Below are 24,985 nucleotides of genomic sequence, written 5' to 3'. Positions count from 1 at the left end.
GCCCTGGGGCTGCCCCTGGTCCCAAGGGTGCCGGGGGCGGCGGCCCTGCAGCCCCGTTCCTGGGCCTGCTCCCGGTGCTGGAGGGGGTGCGCCCACCCTCGCTGCAGTGCGCTGCCTGGGGCCCTCAGACACCCCCAGAGCGCCAAGTCCGGCGGGACGGCGGGCTGGTGACGAAGGCCGGTGTTGCTCTTCAGAAACAGCCGGGTGAAGATAACAGGGGCAGTTTTCATCTTGGGCCCGGCTAAGCGAGCATCTTCCTTCGGTTCTTCCTTGCCGGTGTTTCACTCATCCACGTCGCTGGCCCATCTCGGGGGGAGGCAGGGTGGGCATAGCTCGTACCCACCTCTGCCTTCCCTCCGCTCCCCAGGGTTAGGAATCTGCCAGTTCCTGGTTGCTCATGGAAAACTAATAATGAAATTGTAATGTGGTGGGGGCTTGTAAGTCCCTGTTTTTTTTGTCTGTGTTCCAATTGCTAACTGCTAACACGATTAAAGTTGCAGAAATTACAGTGAAGGTGAGGTGCAAATGTTTACTCTTTACCTGTAAATAAAGATGACAAACTCTTGTATCCTGGAACCAGTGTTTGGAGAGTAGTCTCGCTGGCTTTTATAAATGTTATCTACTTCTATGGAATTGGCAACGAGAGATGGTGACGTTAAAAGAAAGCTTGCTGTAGACCTACCCGTGTGAGAGTTTTGTAATAGCGCTGTAGCAGGTCAGTCTATTAGAAAAGTTTAACTATTGGCCAGCACCAATGGAAAATCTTAGGAACAAAAATCACAAACCGCACAAAGAATTTTTCCTATTTATTCAGGGATTTTTAATTTTTTCTTTGTATTGTGAAGCCTATTCACATCCGTGCTCAATTACTTAAGTAAATCTCGCTGCAACATGCGTTGTTTCTCTGAAAGGGCCAGAGAAGGCTCTCTGAGGAGGGGTCAGCTCTGTGGTCCCTGGTCTCTGTCAGGTGATGCCCTCTTACCGGGGCAGAGGAGACTGCCTGGGTGCTTATCCTCTGTGCAACTGCAGAAAAAGGGAGAAGAGGGCTGGGTAAGGGTAAAGAAAAATTCCAAGCATGGTGGGACTAGGGAAGAGAATACAAATTTCTCTTCTGCTGAGCTCTGCGTTCTGTCCTGCCAACACCCCTGTGCTTAGATAAGTGAAGAGAGAAAATGTTAATGGACAGTATCCTTTGTTTTAGCTTAGAGTCCAGTGCATTTCACTTCTGGCACAGAAGAGATGAGAGTGAGCTTTGAAGTTCTAATGTATCAGCTGGGGTGAAGTTCAGCTGTTCAGCTTCAGACATGTCTTGCAGGAAAAAAGGCATTTTTATGAAAACCTGCAGAAGACAGCAGTTGCACTGGGCTCCATTATCTATATATTTCTATATTCCTCTTTGATGTTACATACAGCAAGAGTCATTGCTATGTCCTGTCTATACCTATAATTTACCTTAATAGTAGCTGAGGATAATTTACTAGATTGTTTTGCTCCAAGAACTTAAAAGCTAGAGTAGCTGAAAAAGGATTGAAAGATGCTTGATCTACTTAAGTTCCACACTTGTGCAGCAAAGGTGGAGGCATAATTCCATCTACAGAAACTGGCACTGGATGGAGTGGCGGCCAGTGTGTCTCAGTCACCAAGAATGACAAGCTCTTGCAAGATAGTTGTGCTAGAGAATTTTATTTTATTTCTGTCTTAATGGGAGCGAGCTTATGGCTACAAAGACAAGCTGAAACAGTTAGTCTTGGTATTTGAAAGAAATGTCCTATATGATCCAGAAGTGTCACTGTGCGAGGGAGGTAACAGGCAATGTATACCTTTTACTGCAACACTGAAGCACTTCACTAAGGCTGCAGTTACTTTTGAAGACTCCAGGTTGGACAGGACAAGATTTTACTTCGATACTAGCTAAACTGCTGCATCTGGTACAGTCTGTCAGTCGCTGCTTTAATTTACCTGGCTTTTTCAAAGGCAAGGAAGAGTGGATTAAAGGAATCCCTTATATTTAGCCTTTGGATAAAGATCTCATTTTGTGTGGCATGTGAGCAGGTATGGCTTACAGACCGTGGTCACTCCTAGGTCACTGACAGGGATTTGGTGCAGGGCAGATGTTGAACACATCGTGAAACCCCTTCCCCCAGTGAGTGGCTCACCAACCCAGAATTTCTGTAAAGGTCAGTGCATTCTCACGGTACATTTTTGTGTCTTTTAGTGTAATCAATTTTATTTGACACTTTTTTCCAAGAAAATAACCCTATTTTCCCCTGTGTCTATTTATAACTCTTTGAAGTCTGGGCCTTTTACTGCACTATGGATCAGCTGGGGTATGTGAGAAGTGCTGCTTCAACCCAAGGTGCCAAAGAGGGATTGAGCAAGCCCTCTGCTCCCCAGAAGAATGCTTATGCGAGGCTTGTGCAAAAGCACCACAGCGGCCGATTCCGGTCCTATTTGAATCACATTGCACAGAAGATGCAGCTGGAAGACAGCAGCTCCAATGGCTCCAGCTCGGATCTGGACCTGTCCCTGAGGAGAGGCCTGGTGAAGGATAGTCCAGCCAGGGATGGGTTGGATGTGCACAGCTATTCACCGGTCAGAACATCTCACCTGGAACAGCCCATGCCTGGAGGATTTGAGACTGATAAACCCCAAACCACTCTGAACAGATGTCCCCATAAAAAAAATGCCATTGTTAGTCCAGAAGGAGACCTGGAGGTGGAGGAAGACTATTACGTACATCAGCGTGGAGCTGTAGCTGACTTGTTAAATATGAGTGATGCCCTGGGTGGGAGAGTGTCGAATGGCCTGAGACACCGTGCAGCTCTGCAGAAGTCTTCTGGTTCTGATGAAAAGGATGAGGAGGACATGTGGAGGAAGAAACATAAGAAACGAGGCAGGTGTCCTGTCAACACAGATACAGCAGCTGGACACTTGTTGACTGAGCAGTTTAGTGAGGATGTGCTGGCAGTAAATGCCAGGAAAAACAGTCACTTTTCTCCAGGTCAAGTCCAAGGTGAGTTCACACTAATGAACTGTTTGGTCCACTTGCTGCAATTACTGTGGAATTGAATGTGATGTTTTAGTCACAAGTGAGTTAACATGAGCCTGTTCTACTCCTGTCCAAGTTAGTCAATCCTTAGTTACCTGTGGGTGGCTTTGTCCTGGTTTACGAGTAAGCCATCTGGCATGTGCAGATGGCTTCCTGTGGAGCCAGTTTGGTGCTGGCAGGACCTAATCCTCTGGCCTGAACTCTGTGCATGTGGCTGTGCTGCTTTCAGGATCAGCTCGACTAGGAGAGCCCAATTTCTGTGGTGTAGTGTCCAAATTAATAAGACTGCTGGATCTGAGCTGGCTGAGGGCAGAGTCATGCTTTTCTTTGCATTGCCTCTTTCTGTCTGGAGTGTTGGTTTGCCTTTGCAGAGGGTCCAAGTCCATTTAGTACCCAGGGGCTAAGATGTCTGTATGATATCTAATTCCTGATACAGAGTGTTGACTCCAGTAGATTTGCTGTTAGTAACAAAGAGATCATATCCTGCCGTAGTAAAGTGAATGTGTCTCTTAAATGCAATATTCAAGGCAAAAAGCCTGCTTACTTAGAGAAATCAAATTTTTAATTAAAGAAACCCCCAAAACACAGCATCAACAAGCAACCAAAGCCAGGCAGTTTAAATTTGATCTTCTTCAATGTAATGGGTTAAAACTTCCTCTGAACGTTATTTATGGTGAAATACTTGGATAGCCTGATCTTACGAGCTACTACTGGAGGAGCTCATAAATGTCACCGTATTAAATTCGCTGTAACAAGTAGAAAAGAGATCTATTTCTCAGCTGGGTAAGATGGGCCTGAGGCCTATCACAATTCTTGAATTGGAAATCAAGCAAGTGTTTAACTAAATCAATCTCACAAAACTATGCCCTATCACTCAAGAGTGGCAAGTAATATGCTTTTTTCAGGTTTTATGGTATTTTTGGGGCTGTGACAGTAGATCATGTGCTAAAGTTGGTAAACTTCCATGAGTTCTTGAAAGACAGATCATAGAGATTTAACACACGCAGATTATGCTAAAGTTTGTTGATGAGCTTGATTTTTGGGAAGGGTTTTTTTTTTGCATCCTTCATTGTAACATTATTTATTATGCTAGCCTGTTATAATAGACTTTACTGCCTTTTACCCTTCAGCTTTTGGAGAGCAGGGAAGATCAGCTAATGGAGATGGAGAGTTTAGAAGGCTTACAGTTTGTAGCCATGAAAGCAATAGGTGCCTACTGGAATTTAGGCTAAAATAAAAATACCCTGGCTTTCAGAAGCAAGCACCTGCAGTTCCCTCCTGCTGTAGTTGGGAGTGGGGTTGCACAAACCCTTTGAAAACTAGTTGTTTGTTTAATGTAAAGACCTAGAGCAGAAAACATTGACCCTCATGTTTGACCTCCCAGGTGGAAAACTCACACCATGGGGAAGATTATTGGAAAATTATTTGCTTAACAGTGACATCCTTCCTCTTCTTCCCCCTGCATGCCTGCCCAGCCACCCTCCTGTGTAGATGAGAGTGTTACACTCCAGAACACTTGCAGGGACATGAAAACAGTTTCTTGGGGAGGAAAGAAATAGGAAGAAAAAATTATGTCATTTGATTGAGAGAAACGTCTTTTCTGCTGTTCAGTTTGAGTATATTTTAGCACTCTTGTTTAAGTGAAATGAAGATTTTACAGTATGCAAGCACTTAGGTATAAGAACTCACACATCACAGTACCAGATTAATATTTTCTCACTTCAAAGCTTGTCTTTCTGTCTTGAAGCTGATATAAATCATATTACTTTGCATAGGCAGGTGTCTGGTTTGATCAGTTTAAATCAAGGCTTGTGAAACTGTGATGGCAAGAATTGCTTCTGTCTTAACGGTGAGGCGTATAATCTTTTCAGTAGTGACATTTCCTCACAAATTAACTCTGCTCGGGCTGTTGTAGGCTTTCCAAAAGGCTCTTTGAGCTAATCTCAAAGCCAAGCATCTCTCTTTATATCACTTTGTTTCATTGTCCTCTTCTTAACAGCTCTCCAGCTCAGGCTTAGCCATGGTCAGGTTTGCAATGACGCTAAAACTGACGGTACTAAAATTGCAGGCCAACATGGAGGGCTGAGAAAACCCTTTGAGTGCCCTGGGGTAGGCTGTGGGACTGGTCCTTGTTAGTGTCCTTCCAGTGGCGCAGCAGTTCCTGTGGCCTTGGGGGAAGCAGAGTGGTTTGTGGAGCCCCAAGCAAGTGTCACTGAGCCCTGGAGCTCACTGCTGCTGTTGTGTGCCTGTCCGAGAAGCACTGGGGATTACCTTTGTCATTCAGCACTGTAAGGCCCCAAGACAAGGCTTGGGGGAGAGAAATAATTTCATAGCAGATAATTAAGAGACTGACCATGTCAGTCTCTTCTGGTGTTCCATATAGTAACTGCTTTTCCTAAGTATCGGAAACTGCCGCTGTGAGAACTGAGTGTGAACAAAACGCCGTTGTTCCTTGTCTGAAATGTGACGTAGTCATGAAACTGCAGGTTGGATTCACTCTATGGTATCAGCACTCTTAGATTTGGGAAGGCGAATATAGACACATCCCACAGATTGTTGCTCCTTTCTGTGTAGCTATAACCTCTGTGAAGAGAAATGCCATAAAGCCTCCTGTTCTAAAGTTTATTCTCAAACAAACCCCAGTAAGACAGAAAATAATCCTAAAATGCCATTTTAAATTGTGATGCTTATAGTTTTTCATCTAATACAATTTTCCTGCTGGTATTTTTCCCTAAATCTCCAATCCTCTGGGTTCTTTGGGTGCTAAAATTTGGCTAAATTTCCATCACAGAAAGTCTTTTATGAAGTCCCTTGGGTTGTTTTCTGGTTTTGATCAAAGGCTTTAAGGGCTTTCCCACTTCAGTCTAGAGTTAGTCATCAAAATCTCTTTTCAGACTGACTGATGTTTCTGTCATTAAAAGGGCTTAAACCCCCCTTTTCCTTGAGGAGAGAAGTACTGATTCTTTCTGCGGCATCTGTCTGTCACATGCTACTAGTAGTTGAGATTCGCATGGCCTCTAAGTGAAAATTAATCTTAAATATCTGATGCATAGTTTTATCACTAAGTAGTTTAAACCAAGCTGCATATTTTATTCAGGACAGCAAGGTTTTGGTTGCTTTTTGAGTATGTGCACTTCTCAGCCTGTTTTTGAGGGAACGTTGCTGTTTGATAGCACATTCCTGAGTCTGCTGGAAAGCCTGAAAAACAGACATCTGCAGAAGCAAACCGTCCTCCAAATGTGGAGTGCAGCACCGTCTTTGGGAACACCATCTCCTGGTCACACTTGATTTCAGAGGATCTTGGGAGCTAGAGTACCATGGAGTGAGGTGGCTTTTCTGATGCTGAGAGCCTGGATGGAGCAGGATGCTCTTCAAGGCTGATTGCTGTGAAATAGGTTCAGATTTTGCAGGGCTGGATATGCAGTGTCAGTCTGTATCCGCAAACATCCTCCTTGGAAGAGAACACCACCTCAGCTTCACTGGGTAGCCTCCTGAGGCTCTTCTCACTAAAAGCTTCACGGGTTTATGATGTGATGGAGGTATCTGTCAGGGTCAGCATGCCCCCTGAGTAGAAACAGACAATTCCTGGGTAACAACGTGCCTCATCTGAAATGGCATAAGATTTCCGTGGCCCTTTCTGATTTATCATCTGTCTGACACTTGGCATTTATTTGCCCAGTCTGTGGTACTTAACCAGCTTGGGCAGCTTCCATGGAAGAATGTTGCTGGCAAGCAGGCTGGTGCTTAGCATTGTAGCTTTAAAAACAATTGTTGCTGTTGGATGGTGGTGTTGTGTTTGTGGCTGCAACTCTGACATTTAGAAGGTTCAGGATAGGTAAAGGAAATATCCTGGAATGGCTTTCCTGCATGTTTGATGGGCACAGCTGGTCAAGAAATACTAGCCTTAACAAGATAGCAAATCTTAGGGGTTTTGTCTTTCCGTGGTACGCTGCAGTAAATTTTGTATTTGCCTTTGATTCTCTGGGGGAACTTTGGCGTAAGGACCACAGCTACTGCTTTTCCCTTCTTGTAATGCAAATTTAAGATAATGCCACTTTTCAGTGGTGAGTCTTCCAGTTCTTGTGTGGTGAAATTCAGTACTTAGGAATGCTGTTATCTCCCTATCTGGCACCAGTAAATATAAGCCAGCAATCTAGTAAAGGCCACAGAATCAGCTCAATAAATGGAGAATGTTGCTTGCTGTGGAAATCTTTAAAATGTAGCTAATCTTGCCAGGTCCAATGTAATTTTCCTTAGTTGACGTTAATCATAGTAATAAGATATGGGAGAGGAGGGAAAACTGGATTTACTGTATGGCCCCATCCGAGAAACACATGAAAAATAGAATGCTTCTTTCTCTAATAGTTTAACAACGTCATCACAAACATAAATTTCTCTCTTGCTTTTGATAGAAAAAAAATGTTGCATTCCAAAATCTTGTGCAACTAATGTTTTTGGCTAACACCAACTATAGTATGTGAGTTAATATCTGATGTATCCTCTCTTGGGAAGATGAGATCCTGCCCTTGCAGGGGCTGTGGGTTTTGTATGTGATCTAATAACCGTATTCCATGCCCTTTACCAGAGTCCCGAGCACACTGTGCTGCAGCAGGACTGAGTTCTGCAGCAGGAGCCCTTGCATTTGGTGGCAAAGCTTTCATCTCCTTTACCTACTAGTGCTCATGTGAAAATGTGTATCAGTGGAAATGCTTGTTGCCGTTAACCTGCTTTTTTTTTTTAATCTATGTTTTTTTCTTCTCTTTAGCCCCCATTATGTAGTTCAGGTAACTATGCCTGTCAGTGTGGTGTTCATCCTAGAAAAATAATAGGCTAATACAAGAACTGAAATTGTCTTTAATTAGTATTAAATATTTTTTTTTTAATGTGACTTGTCATCAATTTATGCAACAAAGGTCCTGTTGAAGTCCCTTGGTGTCATTTTATTATGAATTTAGGAGTCTGATGATAAAGGTGTGAGTATGGATGCTAGCATGTTAGCATAATAAAATTACGCACATGTGTAATGGTTTAAAAGCTGAACTAATTAAATTCAGCAATAAATTGAGAATTGTTACCAACAGGTGTGTCTGGTTCATGCAGTGTCATGTTCTGACCCTGTGCTTTATAATACTTCTGTCAATCATCAGGAAGAAAGCATACAAGTAGAATTGAAAGTTTTTTTGCATGACTTGGAGACCGCAGGGAGTATTGAATAATGGGGGAAGTTACTGGCAGCCGTCTGGATCACTTGGTGGACTGGGAGCAAGCAAAACAAAATCCGTTTGTCAGGCCAGCACAGAACCATGCTAGCAGTGTGAGGAACCCAGTGTGGGAAGCAATAGCTTGGAAAAAAGTTTTGAGCTTTTGATGGATTAATCAGCTGAACATCCCCCTCCTGTGAAATGTGGCCAAAAGGGTAATGTATGAGCATGGGAATTGGAAGATGGAGTATGGGCTGCGTGTGTCTTTGGCACAGCAGCAGCAGCAGCTTCTGGAGTATTGCATCCTGCGGTGATGCCCTCTGTTTGGGGTGGATGGTGATGAATTTATGAATACTCAGAGGACGGCCACAAGGAAGATTAAAACGCTGGGATCATGAGTGAATGATTTGAGGAACCCTGCTTTACTTATCAAAGAGATGCTTGGGGGAAGGGAGCTTTCAGTAAATTGCCTACATGGGGAACAGATGTTCAATAATAGGCTACTCAGTTGAGCAGATTATGATATAACGCATTTGAGGCTAAACAAATCCAGGCTTGGAATACAGCACAATTTAGCGGTGTGAGGGTGAATGACCACTGGAACAGTTTTACCAAAGTTTGTGGCATGTGGGCTGTCACTGGCATGTTTAAAAGTCCTGATAACAAATTCTACTCCTGAAATAGGCTGTAGTTCAAACAGGAATTAATTTGAAAAAACATCTCTGTCCTCTGCTACCCATGAGGTCAGCCAGCCCACACACCGCAGTCAGGTCTGGCCCGTTGTTCAGATAATCTCTGAAGCGTCTCCTTCACCACGGGTACCCAGGTAGGTAGGACAGGTGCTTTGCAGCTGGCTTCAGTGCCTAATTGGGATTCCTCCCCAGGCCATGGCTGCTGCAGGGCTTTCGACGGTGCCTTGCTCTCCAGGCTCTGCTTCTGCCTCTCCTGTCCTGTGTGCTGGTGTCCATCGCTTGCCCTCCCACCTCAAGACCCCTGTTAGCTCCGTGCAATGCTGTGGGCTGCATGTCCCTAACTCCCTCTTGTGGGGAAATACGAGCTACGGAGAGTTGAAACTTGGCTGGGGTAGGATGGAAAACAAAATGTTGGGATCTATTGCATAAAATAATGCCTTCTGTGACAAAAATAAAAATTTCCAGGGTGCTGAAGGAAAATGTCAGCACTAGCAGCTGCAGCCCACAGATGTATGGGGCAGGTCACGCCCTGGAGGATATTTCAGGCTCTCTACAGATACAAGCCTGCAGTGATAATGCATTTTTGTTCAGTTTGTATGTTTTTAGGCATTTTTCCTCCGCAGTAGTAAGGGTTGTGAATTATGTACCTGCTACACTGAATGAGCACTATGGGCTTCATCAGCAAATTGTCTTATTCTGCAGTGGATTGGGTAACCTTGGGATACATATGAATCTGAAAGCGGTTCTTTCACTTCTTCAGCTGTTTATGTCTTCTAGTACATTAGCACCTCTCGTCAGGTGTTTTGCCTTTCAAAGCCTCTTGACTTCCTCTGATCTTCCAGCAACTTGCTTCCCTCAAACTACTGAAGCCCAGAGAAATTAAAGAGAAAACTTCCACAATATTATGTTTTTAAATTGTTTTTCCTGAAGTGCTGAAGAAGCCTTCTTACAGTGTAGTTGCTGGATGAAACAAAGAGCAAAAGGTGTTGTGGAAGATGCTTTGGGAGGATGGAAGGACGAGGGGGCAGTGGAAGCAGCCCTGACCCACATTCCGAGGCAGGAGTGGAAGCCTGGAGGAGTGCAGTCATCAGGCGGAGTAGGTAGTTAGGAGGTCACGAGCAGGGTGGAGCAGGTTCACAGAGAGTCCTGAAAACCAGAAGAGCTGTATCCCCTCCCTGACAACACCACTGTGCTGCTGCACGCAGCTGGAGCACAGTAACTATTTTGATAAACTTTTAGTCTATTGCTACTAAATGAGTTTCGTCACCAACCCTTAGTTCAGAGCCTGGAATGGTATCTTTGGCTCTTGCACTCATGTAGTATTCCTACAACACAAACCCTGCTGAGGAATTAAATAAAACTGCAATTACTGTCTGAGTTACTGAAGTCAAAATCCTGCAAGTGTTAGGATGCTTGGAAGTGTTTTTGAGGATGAAGCGTGGTGTCGTGGGCACATGATCTTGGCGGTCAGGAGCAGTTTCCACAGCATTGTTTTCTGCAGCAGAAAGAATCCATTGTGCATTTTCCTTCATTTCAGTTTTTCAAAGCACAGGGCCTTTCAGAAAGCCAAAGTCAGCAAGAATATTTTCATTTTCCCTAGTTCCATACTGAAATCTAGGGGAGTGCAGCACGAAAGTTTTAAATATGTATGTGCAACATAAAGCAAAAGAGCAGTGGCAACATGTGCTTCCACCATGTATGTGCTTCCCACCTCATTTTTATGGGTCTGGAAGTGATCATGTGTCTTTGCTCCTGACTTTCCTGAGTATCCATGAACATGCCATCTCACATTTTTGCTGCCTCCATCCCTAAATAAGAATGTTTCTTCCTCAGTGACTCGCTGTAAGAATGCTCAATGTCTGAATCTTTTACAACCAGCCACATTAGTATGGTCACCTCCGAAAGCAGCTCATGGCCCTATCAACTCACTCACAAACCATGGCAGCCTGTATTTCCTCATTCAGGAGTCACTGGCTGGGGACAGGCTGCCTTTATGCAGCCAGCTGTCCCCCATGTGGCAAGGATTCCCTTTGTGCTTTTGTTTTCTTGGATGCTCAACTCTCCTCTGCAGATTTTGGCAGGCTTTCTGCCAAAAATGTTTAGAGAATCACCTTCTTCAAAGAGACAGGGCAAGAGAGCTCTCCATAGTTGTTCCCGGGTACACAGATGGCTCACAGTCAGACTGCATCCTGGTGCACGAACACAATCGCACCGGTAGACAAGCTGCTGGCTGGCACAGGCGGAGCTGTGTTACATTGTACAGGGCTGCTGATAACCAGTTGGGCTGTTGCTAGAGGGACCAGTTGCTTTGAATCACTCCTGAAATCACATTTAAGAGCTGTGTGGACAGGCCTTCACTTTTAAGTGCTGTCTTCTTGTATTATTTTGATTTGTCTTGGTGGTGGAAAGTTATAGCTCAGATTTACGCCGTGGCTGGGCCCTGGTGGCCCGTCGTAAATGGGTCAATTAGTGGAGACTGGTGGGCATGGGAGCTAGTTCTGGCAGCTGGATTTCAATACATCATCCACTCAGTTCAGGACATTTGCATTGAATTTACATTTTGGCTGAGCCTGTGCATGTAAATGTAGGTCTGCATTGTTTCTCTTCTTTGAATGACTGTTTAATTAACTTTAAACTTAATTATGCAATCTGCCATCTGCCTAAATCCCTACAGTGCTGTCATATCACAGTCCTTTTCCACTTCCGCACAGATACACCCTTTCCCGGAAGTTTGCCCTATTTTTCAGTCATTAAGATAATTTCAAATCATTCACATCCTGGGTTATTTTTGAGGAGGACTCACAGCAACATTGTAGGAACTCCCTTTAGCTCTGTGGTCCAGCTTGGACTGAGCACAGGCGTGTGCTGCAGAACCTCCAGTTTAGGATTCTTTGAGTTTATGTTTCATCAGAGAAGGAGGATCCTTTTTTATTTGCTTGTGATAAGGAGAATGTGCTTTCAGACTTTCTCTTTAGACCTCAGATTGAGCATCTGAAATGCTGCCTACCAGGTTTATCTCCCGAAAGTCTCTTTGCTGCAGTGAAACTGAACTGAATTGATAACGTATCTCAGTGTCTTGTCTTTCCACTCCTACATCTCTAATGAATTCTTTCCCATGACATCTTCATTTCTCTCTATTGCTTTGTCTTTAATCTTGAGCCATCTACTTTATTTAACCTCTTTGCTTCAAGATACTGTAAAAGGTATGGAGGTGGTTCTGTTCCAGGGCTATCAGAGAGCTCTGAACTCATTTAATCCACGTTGAGAGCGCTGTTGAAGCACTGCTGTTCCTAGCACAGGCTGGAGCGGAGCTGAGCTGAGCTCACAGGGAGTGTGGTGGATGGGGTTTGGTTCTGTTTGTGTTATTGAGGCTCTAGCACAAACTCTTGCTTGACATAAAACCCGAGGAGTGTCTTTTTTTTTCCTGGTACAGAACTCTTTCCTTGAGCAGCTCTACCAACAGTTGTCTTTGTGTTTTTCCTTTTAAAACAAGACAGAACAAAAAAGTACTTGGCTGTTACCTTTAGTGGAACACTTAGTCTCTTACATACGCAAAATATTTTGCAAAACATAAATAGGTAGTTACTTCTGGTCTGTCTGTGACCAGTGTTTCTGTTGACATAACTCACATTTGAGATTACTTCAATGGTGTTTGTTGGCTTTGCTGGTTATTTATGACTGTGGGTGGTAATTTGATCCCAGCTATTGTAGTAGTCATTTAAGTGCTTGGAGTTATATCGTATGGCATGTACTGGATGTCACCAGTGCATTACAAATTAAAAACAATCTAACAAATGTATTTCAGCTTTTAAAATTTGAGAAGGAATTATTTTAGAGGCTTCTTCAAGCAGTGGAAAATATCAAATAGCTTTTAAATTGCCTGTTTAAGCATATGAAAGGGGAAGACATGGGGATCCTAACAAAACCACCCTGATGCTAATGCAGTTCGTACTGGCAAAGCATGATTTTGCTAGTAGAGTTTTATTTGACTTTGAAGAATGAAACGAATAGTTGCCTGGTACTACAGTGTCAACACTAGGTCTGTGCCTATCCAGAGCAACCAGCCAGGAACTGCATCCCCCCAGCTCATCAAAGCTGGCACAGTTAGATTCACAGAAGTACCTGCAATGAGTTTTTCGGGGGCTTTGTAAAATCTGGGATTTTTTGGGTCCCAGGCGTCTTTTCAAAACAAGGCAGAGTTTCTGTTGGCTGAACTCTTGTATTGAGACTGTTAATACACCCTGTTACACATCAGCATCCATAGTGGCTCATAAAGTTGCAGATGGGACTTCCTGGCAGGTCATGGAGAATCTTCATTTGCTAAAAGACCAAATTTGATGGTTTCTAAGATTTGCTTTGCCAACTCTGCCAGGAGCCAGGGGCCAACTTGTAGATCTGTGAGGTGATGCCTTGAGTTATCACGTGGTTGGACTCCTAATTAATTAAGTCTCTAGTAAGGATGATCATGAACATGTTTTACATAGCTTTCTTGCCACACTTAACCTAGTCTGACTTAAATGGGAATGTAGGACTAAGCAGGGGCTGGCAGCAGGGCAGTTCTCATTGCCTTTAGTTGGTTAATTCCCACTTTTGGAGGTAGCGCAGTGTTGGGTGACCCTTCATTTGGTAGCTGCCATGCCTTCTAGCTCTTGGGTGTATCCTTGCAGTGTTTTATTAAGTGCATAGCTGGGTTGTCTTGAAGAATTAAATGTCAGGGAACCTCTTGGAAGGTTTAAAGGAAATTGGTTTAAGTCATTGAAATGTGTCAGCAATGAAATGAAACACTGTAGAAATACGGACAAATATTTAGTAATCATGTGCTGAGAGTGTCTCATTAACTGATAACAAGCTGTTCTATTGCATGTTATCAGTTCTGAGGATATGCTTCTGTTTCTTCTCACGCCTATGCTGACTGTAATTTGGGGGTATTTGAAATATTCCTTCGCATATCTAGATCATGATCTAATGCTGGGAAGCAATGGAAAATCCTCTTAGCAATAGCAGAGTTAGCAGAGGTGTTGATGCCCAGTTGTGGACTGATAAAGGTAAGCAGTAGATGGAAGTATTTTGTGTTGGAAAAGTTTGTAGCAATATTGTTCCATCCAACGCTTTCAACATAATTCCTTTTTTTAAATGTAAAAGGAACGTGTCGAGATATCTGTCAGTGGGGTGAGTACTAAACCTGTAGAGGTGTTACTAGCACAATTGTTGGGGTGCTCTCACAGTCCTGCCCACGCCAGGGAGCTGAGTTAAATATAACTAGTGTAGATGGTAACAGCTGGAAGTTTAGTTAGAAGTAAAAATGCCTAGTGACAAGGTAGATGCCCTTCGACAGGAAAGGGGAAAGCTATACCATGATGTCCATATCTTGGAATTCACTTAAATCTCTCAGGTAAAACTAGGTCTTGCTGGATCCTTAATGGGAGATATCCAAGGAGTCATGGATGTGCTGATAAAAATTCAGTGAGGAATATTTTCCTTCTGTGCTGGTAGTAATCAAATAACTTGCCAGGTGTTAGAGGGCAGTTGGAAATGTTTTATTTTTGGTAAAGAAAATTGAGGGTCTTGGTTCTTTATTGTGTAAAGCAATATGCAAATTTTAATATAAAAATAAAGACTTTCTGGCCTTGCTAACTTCATGTTTAGCTGAACATTTTGGTTGATTTAGTTGACCATCTAGTTGATCAACTGACTAACAGATGTAAATTTAATTAAATGCAATACATTTTGAAACCTAAACTATAGAGTGATTTTGTATAAATTTTGTATAAATTATGTCAAAATAAGCTGATTTAAAACATCTAGCCTCCTCTCTTACTGTAAACCAGATCAATTATTCTGGGAAGCTGCCTGCATGCATTTTTTTTTCCAAAATAAGAAAAGATTAATAAGTACTTAGCTTTAAAGACCAAAATGTGCCATTGCGTGATGTCATTGTTGTTGTGACGGAGATGAAGTGTGATGGTTTGGATTCTCAACTCTCCAGTGCTGTTCTTCCAGCAGAGCTCAACCAGCCGCTGCTGCCTGCACGCTGGATGCTGGACTGGGCTTCTGGGTTGGAGCCAGCCCCCAGCTCCATCCTTTCTGCTCCTTTTCCCGGTGCTCATGTTGAGAATAAGAGCGAGTCACTGATTGAAGGCTGTTCTGAAAGCCCACAGATGCCACTCACTTTTCTTTTCATGCCTCTAGCTGTGGAGGTGGGAGTTGTGTGTTTCTGCTTCCCACAAGTGCTTCCCCTTGGCTAGTTTGAAGGGGTTCCCTGCTGGTCCTGTTCAGGTGTCCCTCTGTCACAGTCATAGGGAGCCTTCTTGCCTGATACAGGTGTTGGAGTTATTTCAACCTAAGTCTCCCTCCAGAGGACTTCAGTGGCTGGACTAGATAATCTTCAAGGTCTTTTCTAACCTAGATGATTCTGTGATTCACATTGTTACTCCTATATTATTTCCAACTGAAAATGGCAGAACATCTAGAAATCCTAGGTGTGTGGTGGCTGCAACCACCGAGAGCAGCTCTGCATCATCCACGCAGCCAGATAAACATACTCAAACATGTTCCATTTGTTGTGTGTTGTGAATACTTGTGTGACTGGTGCTACAATTGCCCTGCATTCAAGCTTGAGTGGTTCTGCACAGGCAGACACGTTTGGTGCGTTGTGGTTGTCTCAAGCCTCCTGTTAGGATGTATCAACCAACCTCAGCTCTCAGCTCTCTCTTCTACTGAAGTTACTTTTAATTTTTTAATTATATTTATTTACTTATTAACTTATTGATTAATTTAATGCCTAGAATGTGTTACTACTTTGTATGACATCTTACCCTAAGAGATCTTGCTATATCTTACATATTACACGACTGTAACACCACAGCAAAAGTTAAGATTTCTGACGTGCCTGATTCTGGAATAGAATTTAATTAAGTTTAATAGCAGTCATTTCAGAAAGGATAGTCTCAATATAGCTTACGCTATCTATAGAGTAGTCAATTTGCAGTTTGCTTTGTGGAATAATGTCTGTTTATCCATCAGAATATTAGTGCTGGGCAGCAGGGACAGCAGGAAAGCCCGTCATGAGAAGTGTTTCTAACTTCCAGTTTTACGGGACAGGTGCATTACAGAAGCAAATATTGAACCTAGTTGAAACAGATGGCAACCTGTAGTTAGCTCTTTTTCTTTTAAAAGGAGAAATACAAGAAATTACAGTCATGCAGAATTTGATGTGTTCCAGTTGAATGCTAATTGTGACAGTTGTCTGTGGCTTTGTAACAAGGGTGGTTTTGTTTAGCCATAAATGTCACAGCCAACGGGGTCAAATACTTATCCAAAGTGGCTGTGTGTAAACTGGCTTGCAAGCCAACTATGTCGAAGCAGAGTTTGTTCATTTGAGTAAATTTTTTCTTTGAATTTGTGTCTGAGTCTGAGCGGATGTAAAATCCCACTGGAGAGCAAGCCAGAGGCTTAAGTGTTGGAAACACGCAAGTGCCTCTCTGCATGTCTACCTTTCAGCACGGAAAGGTGCTTCTCCACCCTTTGCTGTTGCTGTGCATTATTTTTGGCAGTAGTGTCCCCAAACTTTCTGAACTGATGGCCACAGCAAGTGCCGGGACAGCTCTGTTCTGTGGTGCCTAATTCTGGCTCTCAGCTCACTTCCCAACTCAATAGATATTTTTTTCTCTTTTCTCCCCTGCATTTTAGTTTTCTGCTTTTTTTTTTTTTTAAGATTTAGCCTCCTTTTAATCCCAAGTTCTTTAATTCATAGTAGTATTTTCTGTGACTTGCTGTCATAGAAACAAGGGCTTTAGAGGACCTTATGAGCTTGTGTAATCCACTTCACTACCTCAAGGAAAAAACTGCTCTTTTTAGACCAACTCTGGCAGACGTCTGTCTCACCTATTTTTAAGGACCTCCAACGAAGCAGATTGCATGACCTCTCTGGGTGATCAGCCCGGTGCCTTGCTTTTTTAATACTGTTTCTGAGATCCTGCCCGTTGCAGTTTAAGTCAGATTCTTTCACCAAAATGTCTCTATCCAGAGAAAACCATGTTGCTGATTTAAAAACTATTCTGCTCAGACCTCTCTAGTCCATACTTTTACTTTGAGATTAAGTTTTTGAACTTAATCTCTTGACCCTTAGGGCATTTGCAAATCAGTTAATTTTAGTTCCATCTTATCATGTGGTCCATACAGGTAGTATTGCCTTGTTTGCATTGGTTAAAACCTAACTGTGCGGCTGCGCTTTTGCTGCGTTACAGCTGCAACCTCCCTCAGTCTCCTCCCTGACAGCATGTGCGGAGTATGAAACGCTTGTTTGTGTAGACAAAGGCTAAACTACATTGCTCTTATCCTTATTGTCACTGAAAACAGAGGTCCCCACATCATTACAGTGTCCCATTTGGAGATCCTGCTGTGGCATTTAATTTTTTCCTGGGCTATCTGAGCTGGCACCTTGAGTTGTCCCTCTGCCTCTCTTGGTGTCTCTACTCCCGAGTTAGGAGGGTCCTTCTCTCATTCCACTGATTTGCCTGTTATTATACATATGGAAGTTGCTTTCGTCTTCGGCTGAGTAGCAGTTTTCTCTTATTGTGCCATATTTTTAAAGATCTCTGCTTAAGTACAGCTTTTTAAACATTGTTTTTCGTGCTGCTTCAGCTTTCTGTGAAGCAATCTGCCGTTTAGTTTGTGAAGTATAGCATACTTAAAAAAATTTGCCTTGTAACTTGGATAGCCCCATAGCAAGTAAGTTGGCATTGCACATTTTCTGACTTGCAGGTACAAGCTTGTACCCAGGGAGCGTAGCCAGGAGGGGCTGGAAGGCAAAGCTGTGATGACATGTTCAGTCTCCAGGTGGAGGGCCAAGAGGGCAGCTGTGCGGCGCTGGGTTGCATTCCAATGTGCTGATCCGTGGAACAGCGTTGGCATACACTTTGGAAGCTGCTGCTTGCTCTCCTGGCTGTAGGGAAGGGGCTGAGGTGATGGCAGGGAAGGAGGGGGTGAGTCTTCGCAGAATATTTTTGTATGATCATGCCCTATTCTGAGCAAGCTGGACATTTGGAGCCTTGGCATTTCTTTGTGGTGTGGTTGTGTATCGTGCTGCCTCTGGTAGCTCAAAAGTTAATTACCCCAGAGAGGGTTGTTGAGATTTTTTTTTTCTCCTTGATTCCTGAACGGCTTAATTAAGTTGTAAGGAAGTTATATTTTCTCACTACTTGGGGGCTTAATGGGGTGGAGGCTTTGGAAACAGTTTAACAATTTCACATTTTATATGCTCTAATGAATTTCCCAGGATTTTGGAAGGGTTGTATCCAACTTTAGTATCGTAATTTCCAGAGTTTTATTTATGCTAAAATAAGTTAGTTTGGATTAAGAGGCACAAAGAGCCGACAGATTACAAATGAACTAATGAAGACATCGTTTCTTTTGGATAAAGAGCGTGATTCACAGTTGTGACTTGTACTGAAGTACTGCAGACCATGAGTTTCACCAGGACCACAAGCTGGCAATGGGGTTCCTCTTCCCTCCCCTGTTGTTTGAAACCTGTGTTTGATTTCAGGTGCAGAAAAGAGAGGGTTTGCAAGGACCAGAAACAACTCTGAATCTGCAAGAACTCCCCAGAACTTCGATAGGAAGAGGCAACTCTCTCAATCGCAGACAGAAACAATGAACAATTCAGACAGCAGAATAAATCCTAGACAACTGGGAACTCCCAGAGGTATTAAAGCAGAGTGCATACAATCTTCAGGAATAAGCTGCCTTGAAGCATGTGCTCAGCACTATTAAAAGATGGGCTGGGATGAATGCTCTTAACTCTAAAATGAGCTGTAAAAGACTGTCGATTATTTGTAAAATATGATTATTCCAGGCTTTTTTGGTGCTCTGAAGTGGGGTGCCAGTATTTCTAGGGAAACTGTTCTCAGAAATTCAACTTTGAATACAAAGCCTCTGTACAGCTGCTGTTAAGATACATGGACAAGTTTGGTGGGCAAGATAACACTTATGAATTTTTGTTTGCAGGAGGATCCTATGCTGCTGTCCCAACATCAGGTGATAGAAAGAATCTAAATAAACCCACTCGAGGGAGGAAGAAGAGTATATTTGAAGCCTACATGTCAAAAGAAGATGTTTCAGCAGGACTGAAAAGGGGAGAGCTAATTCAGGTGCTTGGAACATACAACGCCCATGCTCTTGCGATAAGTCTGTGGGAATCACAGGCAGTTTTTTGGAAGTCAATGTCAGTTGGTTGCATGACAGGGAATTGATGTACCACTTGTAGATGCTAGAGGAAGATTTTTCCCTTTCTTAGAAGGTTCTAGAAGTGGAATGAAATCTTTTATGTTCAGCTGAAGTATAGTTTTTCGTTTGATGTCATGTTCTGTAAAATTCCTTATCCACACTCATGATGAATTGCAGAGATCTGGTTGGATGGTCTGCTAGCTGTGATAGTCATTATTGTGCAGACACTTTCTTTTACAAATGTTGCTCACAAACACAGCAGGTGCTGGCAGCCTTTGTCTTTGTCAGTGTAAGTAAAAATGAATGCCCTTAGCAAGATACTTCTTGCTGAAATTCCTCACAAAGATGTTTATTAGTCCTCAGCAATTAGATGCAGACCTCTCTGCTTTCAGATCTACTCTTCTTTCTATCTATCAGCTCTTCCCAGAAGTCTCCCTCCCCCCAAAAAAAGGGAGAGGGATGGTGCAAGTAATGCTGTGGTTCTTGGGGTCTCTTAGGGCTGTGCAGGGCACTGTAATAACTTGTTATAAACTCTGATGCAGCTGGTTAACCAAATGTCAAATGGCCAAGCAGTGGTACTGGAGCCTTGATTTCCTTGCATAATTTTCTTTGCAGTCCCCTCAAGTCAAAGGGCTGACCCAGTCACTGATGACAGTGTATGGTTTACTGAAGTAAGGCACAGGTAGTAGATGGAGCTGAAGAGCCCATCAAGATACAGAAAATCATTTGCATGTACGTGTATGGTTATTTGCCTGAGCAGCTAGCAATAAGTGTGTTCTCATTTTACAGATTCTAAAGATCAGAGATTGGACTTTGTGCTTCCATTTGGAGCAGCAAAACTTCAGTCATAATTAGGCAACAAGTCTTCTCTGAGTATCTAGCAAAATGTGGGAGTGGACCTGTCATTTGTGTGGGTATCTGGATCTCAGAAGGAGTTTTGCATAAAGGCAGGCAGGGCTGAAGTTCCCTGAGGAGTAGGAGAAGAGGATAGCGTCCTAGAACCACTGTTGTAGTACAGTCCTCAACATGGTGTAATGTTCTTCAGGAACTGGTGTCCTAGTAAGACCAGACTGTCTGGGGAAAACAGGCAGGTGGAAGTCAGTGAGGGCATGACAGACACTCACGCTGAGGCATCACTTACCCAAACACACATGGGTGTGTTGCTGTTTAATTAGTGTTGTAATGCTGGTGAGGTTCTGATTACTTACTTTCATCAATGTGTTGAAGCTGAAAATGGCATCACCTCACTTTTTGTCTGATTTCTTGTTATAATTGCATAGTAATTATTGTACAATAATATAGTGGCATAATTTCTGGAGGTGTGATGAGGATTCCACATATAAGATCACCTGATTCCACCCTGAAGACCAAGCTGATGAGCTCTTAGCTTTCAGAAAAATGACCATGTGATATATCCCTGCTGATGATCAGAGTGGCCCACTGGGCTACCCAGACCTTAGGCCAGTGCCTTTTTAAAGGCTGTCATAGACATCTACAGTGGGAAGCAAATGATGAGGGAAAAAATTGGATCCTCAAGCTGGGACTTCCCCCCATGGCTGCAGTAGCATGTGGCAGCAACTAAAGCTTCTGCCTTACCTTCAGGAGTGTGTTTGGCACCTGTTTTTGGTAACACAGCTTGATATCATTAAGTGCAGTGTGTTTAGACTGCCTATGAGGTCGAGTGCAGCTGCAGATGAGGCACATCAGACTATGACTACTACCTGAGAACCCCACTGAAATGCTGAGTCCCAGAGGAGCTGTGATTGCATGCTCTCTGGCGAGAGACTCCCTAGTTCTTGTAAATGCGTAGTGTCTACTCCAGGTCATGTGCTGCGTAACTGGAGGAATCGTATGTGCTTTCTTAGGCTGTGTCTGTTTTCCTTTTATCCAGTTCCACATCTCAGGGAAACAACTGAGGCTGTAGAAGCTGGATTTAATCATTTAGGGCTGAGTGTCAGGTCATGGGCATCCCAGCTCAGTATCTCTCATCTTCAGCTCATTCATCCTTATGATCTCAGCAAGACCAGTCATCACTGCAGTCTCAACCAGGATAGGCGAGATCCTGAAAACTACTTCAGTGAATTGACAAATATTCAGCACTACTCTGTACAGTGGTAAGAGACATAATGAACAAATACCTGTTGTGTTAATCCCCAAAAGCAGAGTGTTGGTCTGGTATGGTAATCTGCAAAAATGCTCCATAAGAGCCTGTGGAAGAAAAGAACAGACCATTGGTCTGAAGAAGCATGACTCTGAGCAGGGGCCGTCCCCTGGAGCATCCTGGAAACACTGGATATGCATGTATTTGTGTGAGAACTTGAGAGATCTAGAGAAAAAAAGACTCCACCGTAAACTCTGAGGATGTTGCTGGACCCTGGCAATGCAGCTATGCAAGTAAATGCTCCTGAAAGCCCAACCCACGGAAACTACTGGCAGACATGGAGATCGCTCTGATAAAACATGAGTGCTGGGAAGATTAAGCAGTCCTAGATCAGGAAGAACAGAAGTGCTATCTTTATGGGTGCTGACGTCTGTCAATAATATTAGTCTTAATGGTTTCTGGTATTGTGTCTGTCATAATTCAGTTTTTGATAGGTAGCATGAAGAAGTGTGCCCTGAGGGATTCCTGGATTTGTTTATGCGATATGTGCTGTCCTTCCACAAGAAACGGGATCTAAGCTCAGGCTCTTAAGAGTGCGTAGGCTTCCCACTTCCCCACCCCTAAAACTGTCTGCAGTGAGCAAACACCCAAGCATATCAGATTGGTTGGAATCACATCGGCTGGTCTGAAGGCAAACAAGATTGAATAACTTCTGTGTAGTTACGTAAGCGGATGGTGTTGACTATACACAACAGATGAAGTCAGGTTATGTATTAAGGAACATTGACCCAAAGGACCATAATCATCTCATGAAGCACCAGCCAGAAACTCGTGTCTGTTCCACGCCTCCAGTGTCTCCTAGACCCTCCCTGCAGGGCTGCTGGGGTCAGGCAGTGAGAGTGCTCCGCATACAGAGGTGCAGAGCCTGCTTTGCCGTTAAGAGGGTGTTTTTACTTGAAAAGCTGCTGTTCTGTGGGTATGAAGGCTGGGGTTTCCCTGATTTTCATGGATTGTTTTTTTCAAAGGTGGACTTGATAGCAAGCAGATACTTGAACCCTGATTTTTTTTTTTTTTTTTTTTTTTTTTTTTTTTTTTTTTTTATGGTAGCTGTTATAAACTGCTTGATTTGAGATGCTTGAAGTTTAGTCTGAGTAGTACCTGCCCTGGTTCTAGCAGAGCAACTTGAGAAATCATCACAATCATGACCCATTTGTACCTTGCTGGGGAAGCTCAATAATGTTAGAAACTTTTTTTTGGCAAGTTTGTGTGAACTGACTTAAGACATCACAAAGTGTTTTAGAAACCTTCCCGCAAACCTTTCTCTTCCCTTTCAAAACAAAGGCCCTACTGACATAAACCCACTGATAAATATAGCAGCTATTATTTGCAAACTATTGTAAAATAATACATTAGTGTGACATCATGAGACTCTGCAGCCAGATCCTCACCCCCTAATACACATATGAGAACAGTTGTTCGCTGCAGATGGGGAGAGTGACTGGTTCCAGATATGATATCACAGCGTGAAATGTACAACATTGTAAATAGGATTTTCATAGGCACAGATAATAGGGCCCATCTGCTTTCTAAGATAAATTTTGGGAGTTCCTTGCTTAAAGGAAAGAGCTGAAGTATTTTAATGCTACTTGACGTAAGAATTCTAATGCTGATCATAATTAGATAGAGTGTATAAAATGTAGAGAAACGCGCTGCACTGAAAACATGGTAACACTTTGCTCATCTGTGTGTTTGCTGGAGCTGGGCATCCATGTGCACGTAGCCGCTCTGGCGCCTTCTGGGCCATAGACACAAAACCTGATTTTTCACGCGCATAATTGGCATTTGCACCTGGCTGATTGACAGCTGTCTCAAACTATTCAAGGAGATTCTGCAGAGTAACACAGGGTATCCCCTCATCTGCTCTGTGCTGGTGGGTAGGTGCTGGTATGGGAATTGTTTCACTTGTCAAGCAGAGCAACCATCCCTTTTTGCATTTTTTCCTTTCTTTCTGTAGCAGCTTCCTTTACTAACAGCATATTAGTTTGGATGGCTGATTCTGTGAAATAAGGAGAGAAAAAAAGACCATTGAGAGTTTTCCATTCGTGGGTACCAGTGCTAATAGAGGCTGATGACAGAAGTTAGCTTTTGCTTTGCCTAAGCATAAAGTATATCCCCAGGGTTGCTCCCAGTGGGTTGTCTTTGTTTTCGTGCTGTTGTCCTGGGTTGTGCCTGCCATGTGGCTAGTGTGCTCATTAATACTAGTTACATAAGGCACAAAATAAGACATCGCAGCGAAGTATTCAGATAATACCTAAAGAATATAGAATATATGGTGCTGGCATTTCCAAACTTAAGCAAATAAAAACAATGGAAAACATAAATCTGCAAATTCTTCTTCAAGGCAGCAAAACTTTCACGTGTAATCAGCTTTATTTTCCTATCGTCTGAGTGTTTCCCAGAATACATAAAAAATTATATGATGCAGTAAATTTTAAAGGAAGCAATTCCTGTGAGAGGTTCCTATGATTGCTTAACACAGAAGTGCAAACAGATGGAATCTGTTCATATAACAAATTGGCCAACGTTATTTCAATACACAAGTAGAGAAAACTTTAAAGTTTCAGCCCAAAGCAGAAGCCTGTCTGAAGGCAGGTACCTAGTTGTATTTCCGTAAGAATCAAATGCTGTCAGTTTTAACTGCAGTCACCCAAATCACAATTCCCAAGACCCTCTTGGGATGGGAACGTCGCTGTTGCCTAGCCTGTAAGTTCTTGGTTGGCTCTCCCTTTCTCTTGGATGGGCCTGAGCGCAAGCACCAAGACTGGTTGGTTTACTTCTGAGGGGTGATGTGAATTTATTGCAGGTGACTTGAGCTTTGAGTTGGTAGATAACAAAGCAGAAATAGATAGACCATGGAGTTTCAAATGTTTTAAAGACAGTTTGACTTTAAACATGTCAAACAGAATTTAATCCTGTAGACTTTAAATGTTTGTTTTTGGAAAATCCTTCTGATTCTTCTTTGGAAATGTTCTTTATCACTGCATTACTGCTACTGTCTGTTTGCAGGAACAGCCTGAGCAGCCAGAGCCCTTATAACCTGCTGCCATGCAAGCTCAGTAGGTCAGCTTTTCCTCTTTCCTCCTGTCCTCCAAAATAAGCAAACCCAACATTCTGCTTTTCCAAAACAGAGCAAAACAAATTGTTTCTGTTGTCTGTCTGTTAACAAAGTTGGTGGATGCTCAGCAGAAAATGTGTGAAGGGAAAAGGAGGGCTTGGATCCTCAGTTCACCCAGTAGCAGCAAGAACTAATGATTCAACATCTCTTCGATGACAGACTGCAGTAGATCAGTTTAAGCCTATCATGAAACTGCCTTTTGGTTTGAAATTGCTCAGATGCTAAGTTGTCAAGACTTGAAATGTATAATGGAAATTTAGATGTATCTCTCATGTTTCACAGTAGATATATTACCCACAGCTCTCTAATTTAACTGATGTTATATAAAATTAATAAGATTCAGGCATAATCTTTCTCCTTCTTCTCTTTTTTTAAGGGACCCTTGAGAATAAATCCTAAGAAGTACCATGAAGCCTTCATTCCATCTCCAGTAAGTGTAATTTTATAATGCTTTAAGTTCATAAGTAAAGGTGAATTTAGATAGGAGTTATGCTGTGCAATAAAGGTCACTCTGAGGTGAATGAGTTGGAATAAATGAACATG

The 24,985-nt window shown here is 42.9% G+C and overlaps 1 protein-coding gene across 1 annotated transcript in view; it reads left to right on the top strand.

The window, feature by feature from the left end:
• The first annotated feature begins 2,293 nt into the window (after positions 1 to 2,293).
• The window catches only part of DIS3L2 (DIS3 like 3'-5' exoribonuclease 2), a 189,896-nt gene continuing 167,204 nt past the window's right edge, over positions 2,294 to 24,985 (top strand). Inside the window, exons 1-4 of the mRNA XM_026854640.1 lie at positions 2,294 to 3,013; positions 18,487 to 18,645; positions 18,948 to 19,090; positions 24,819 to 24,872. Of these exons, the coding sequence (XP_026710441.1) occupies positions 2,314 to 3,013; positions 18,487 to 18,645; positions 18,948 to 19,090; positions 24,819 to 24,872 (1,056 nt within the window). The 5' untranslated portion in view covers positions 2,294 to 2,313. The remainder of the gene's footprint in view (positions 3,014 to 18,486; positions 18,646 to 18,947; positions 19,091 to 24,818; positions 24,873 to 24,985) is intronic.

The sequence above is a fragment of the Athene cunicularia genome, assembly GCF_003259725.1.
Source record: "Athene cunicularia isolate RWA chromosome 9 unlocalized genomic scaffold, athCun1 chr9_part1, whole genome shotgun sequence".
Lineage (NCBI taxonomy): Eukaryota > Metazoa > Chordata > Aves > Strigiformes > Strigidae > Athene > Athene cunicularia.
This window is presented reverse-complemented; position numbering and strand designations above follow the sequence as displayed.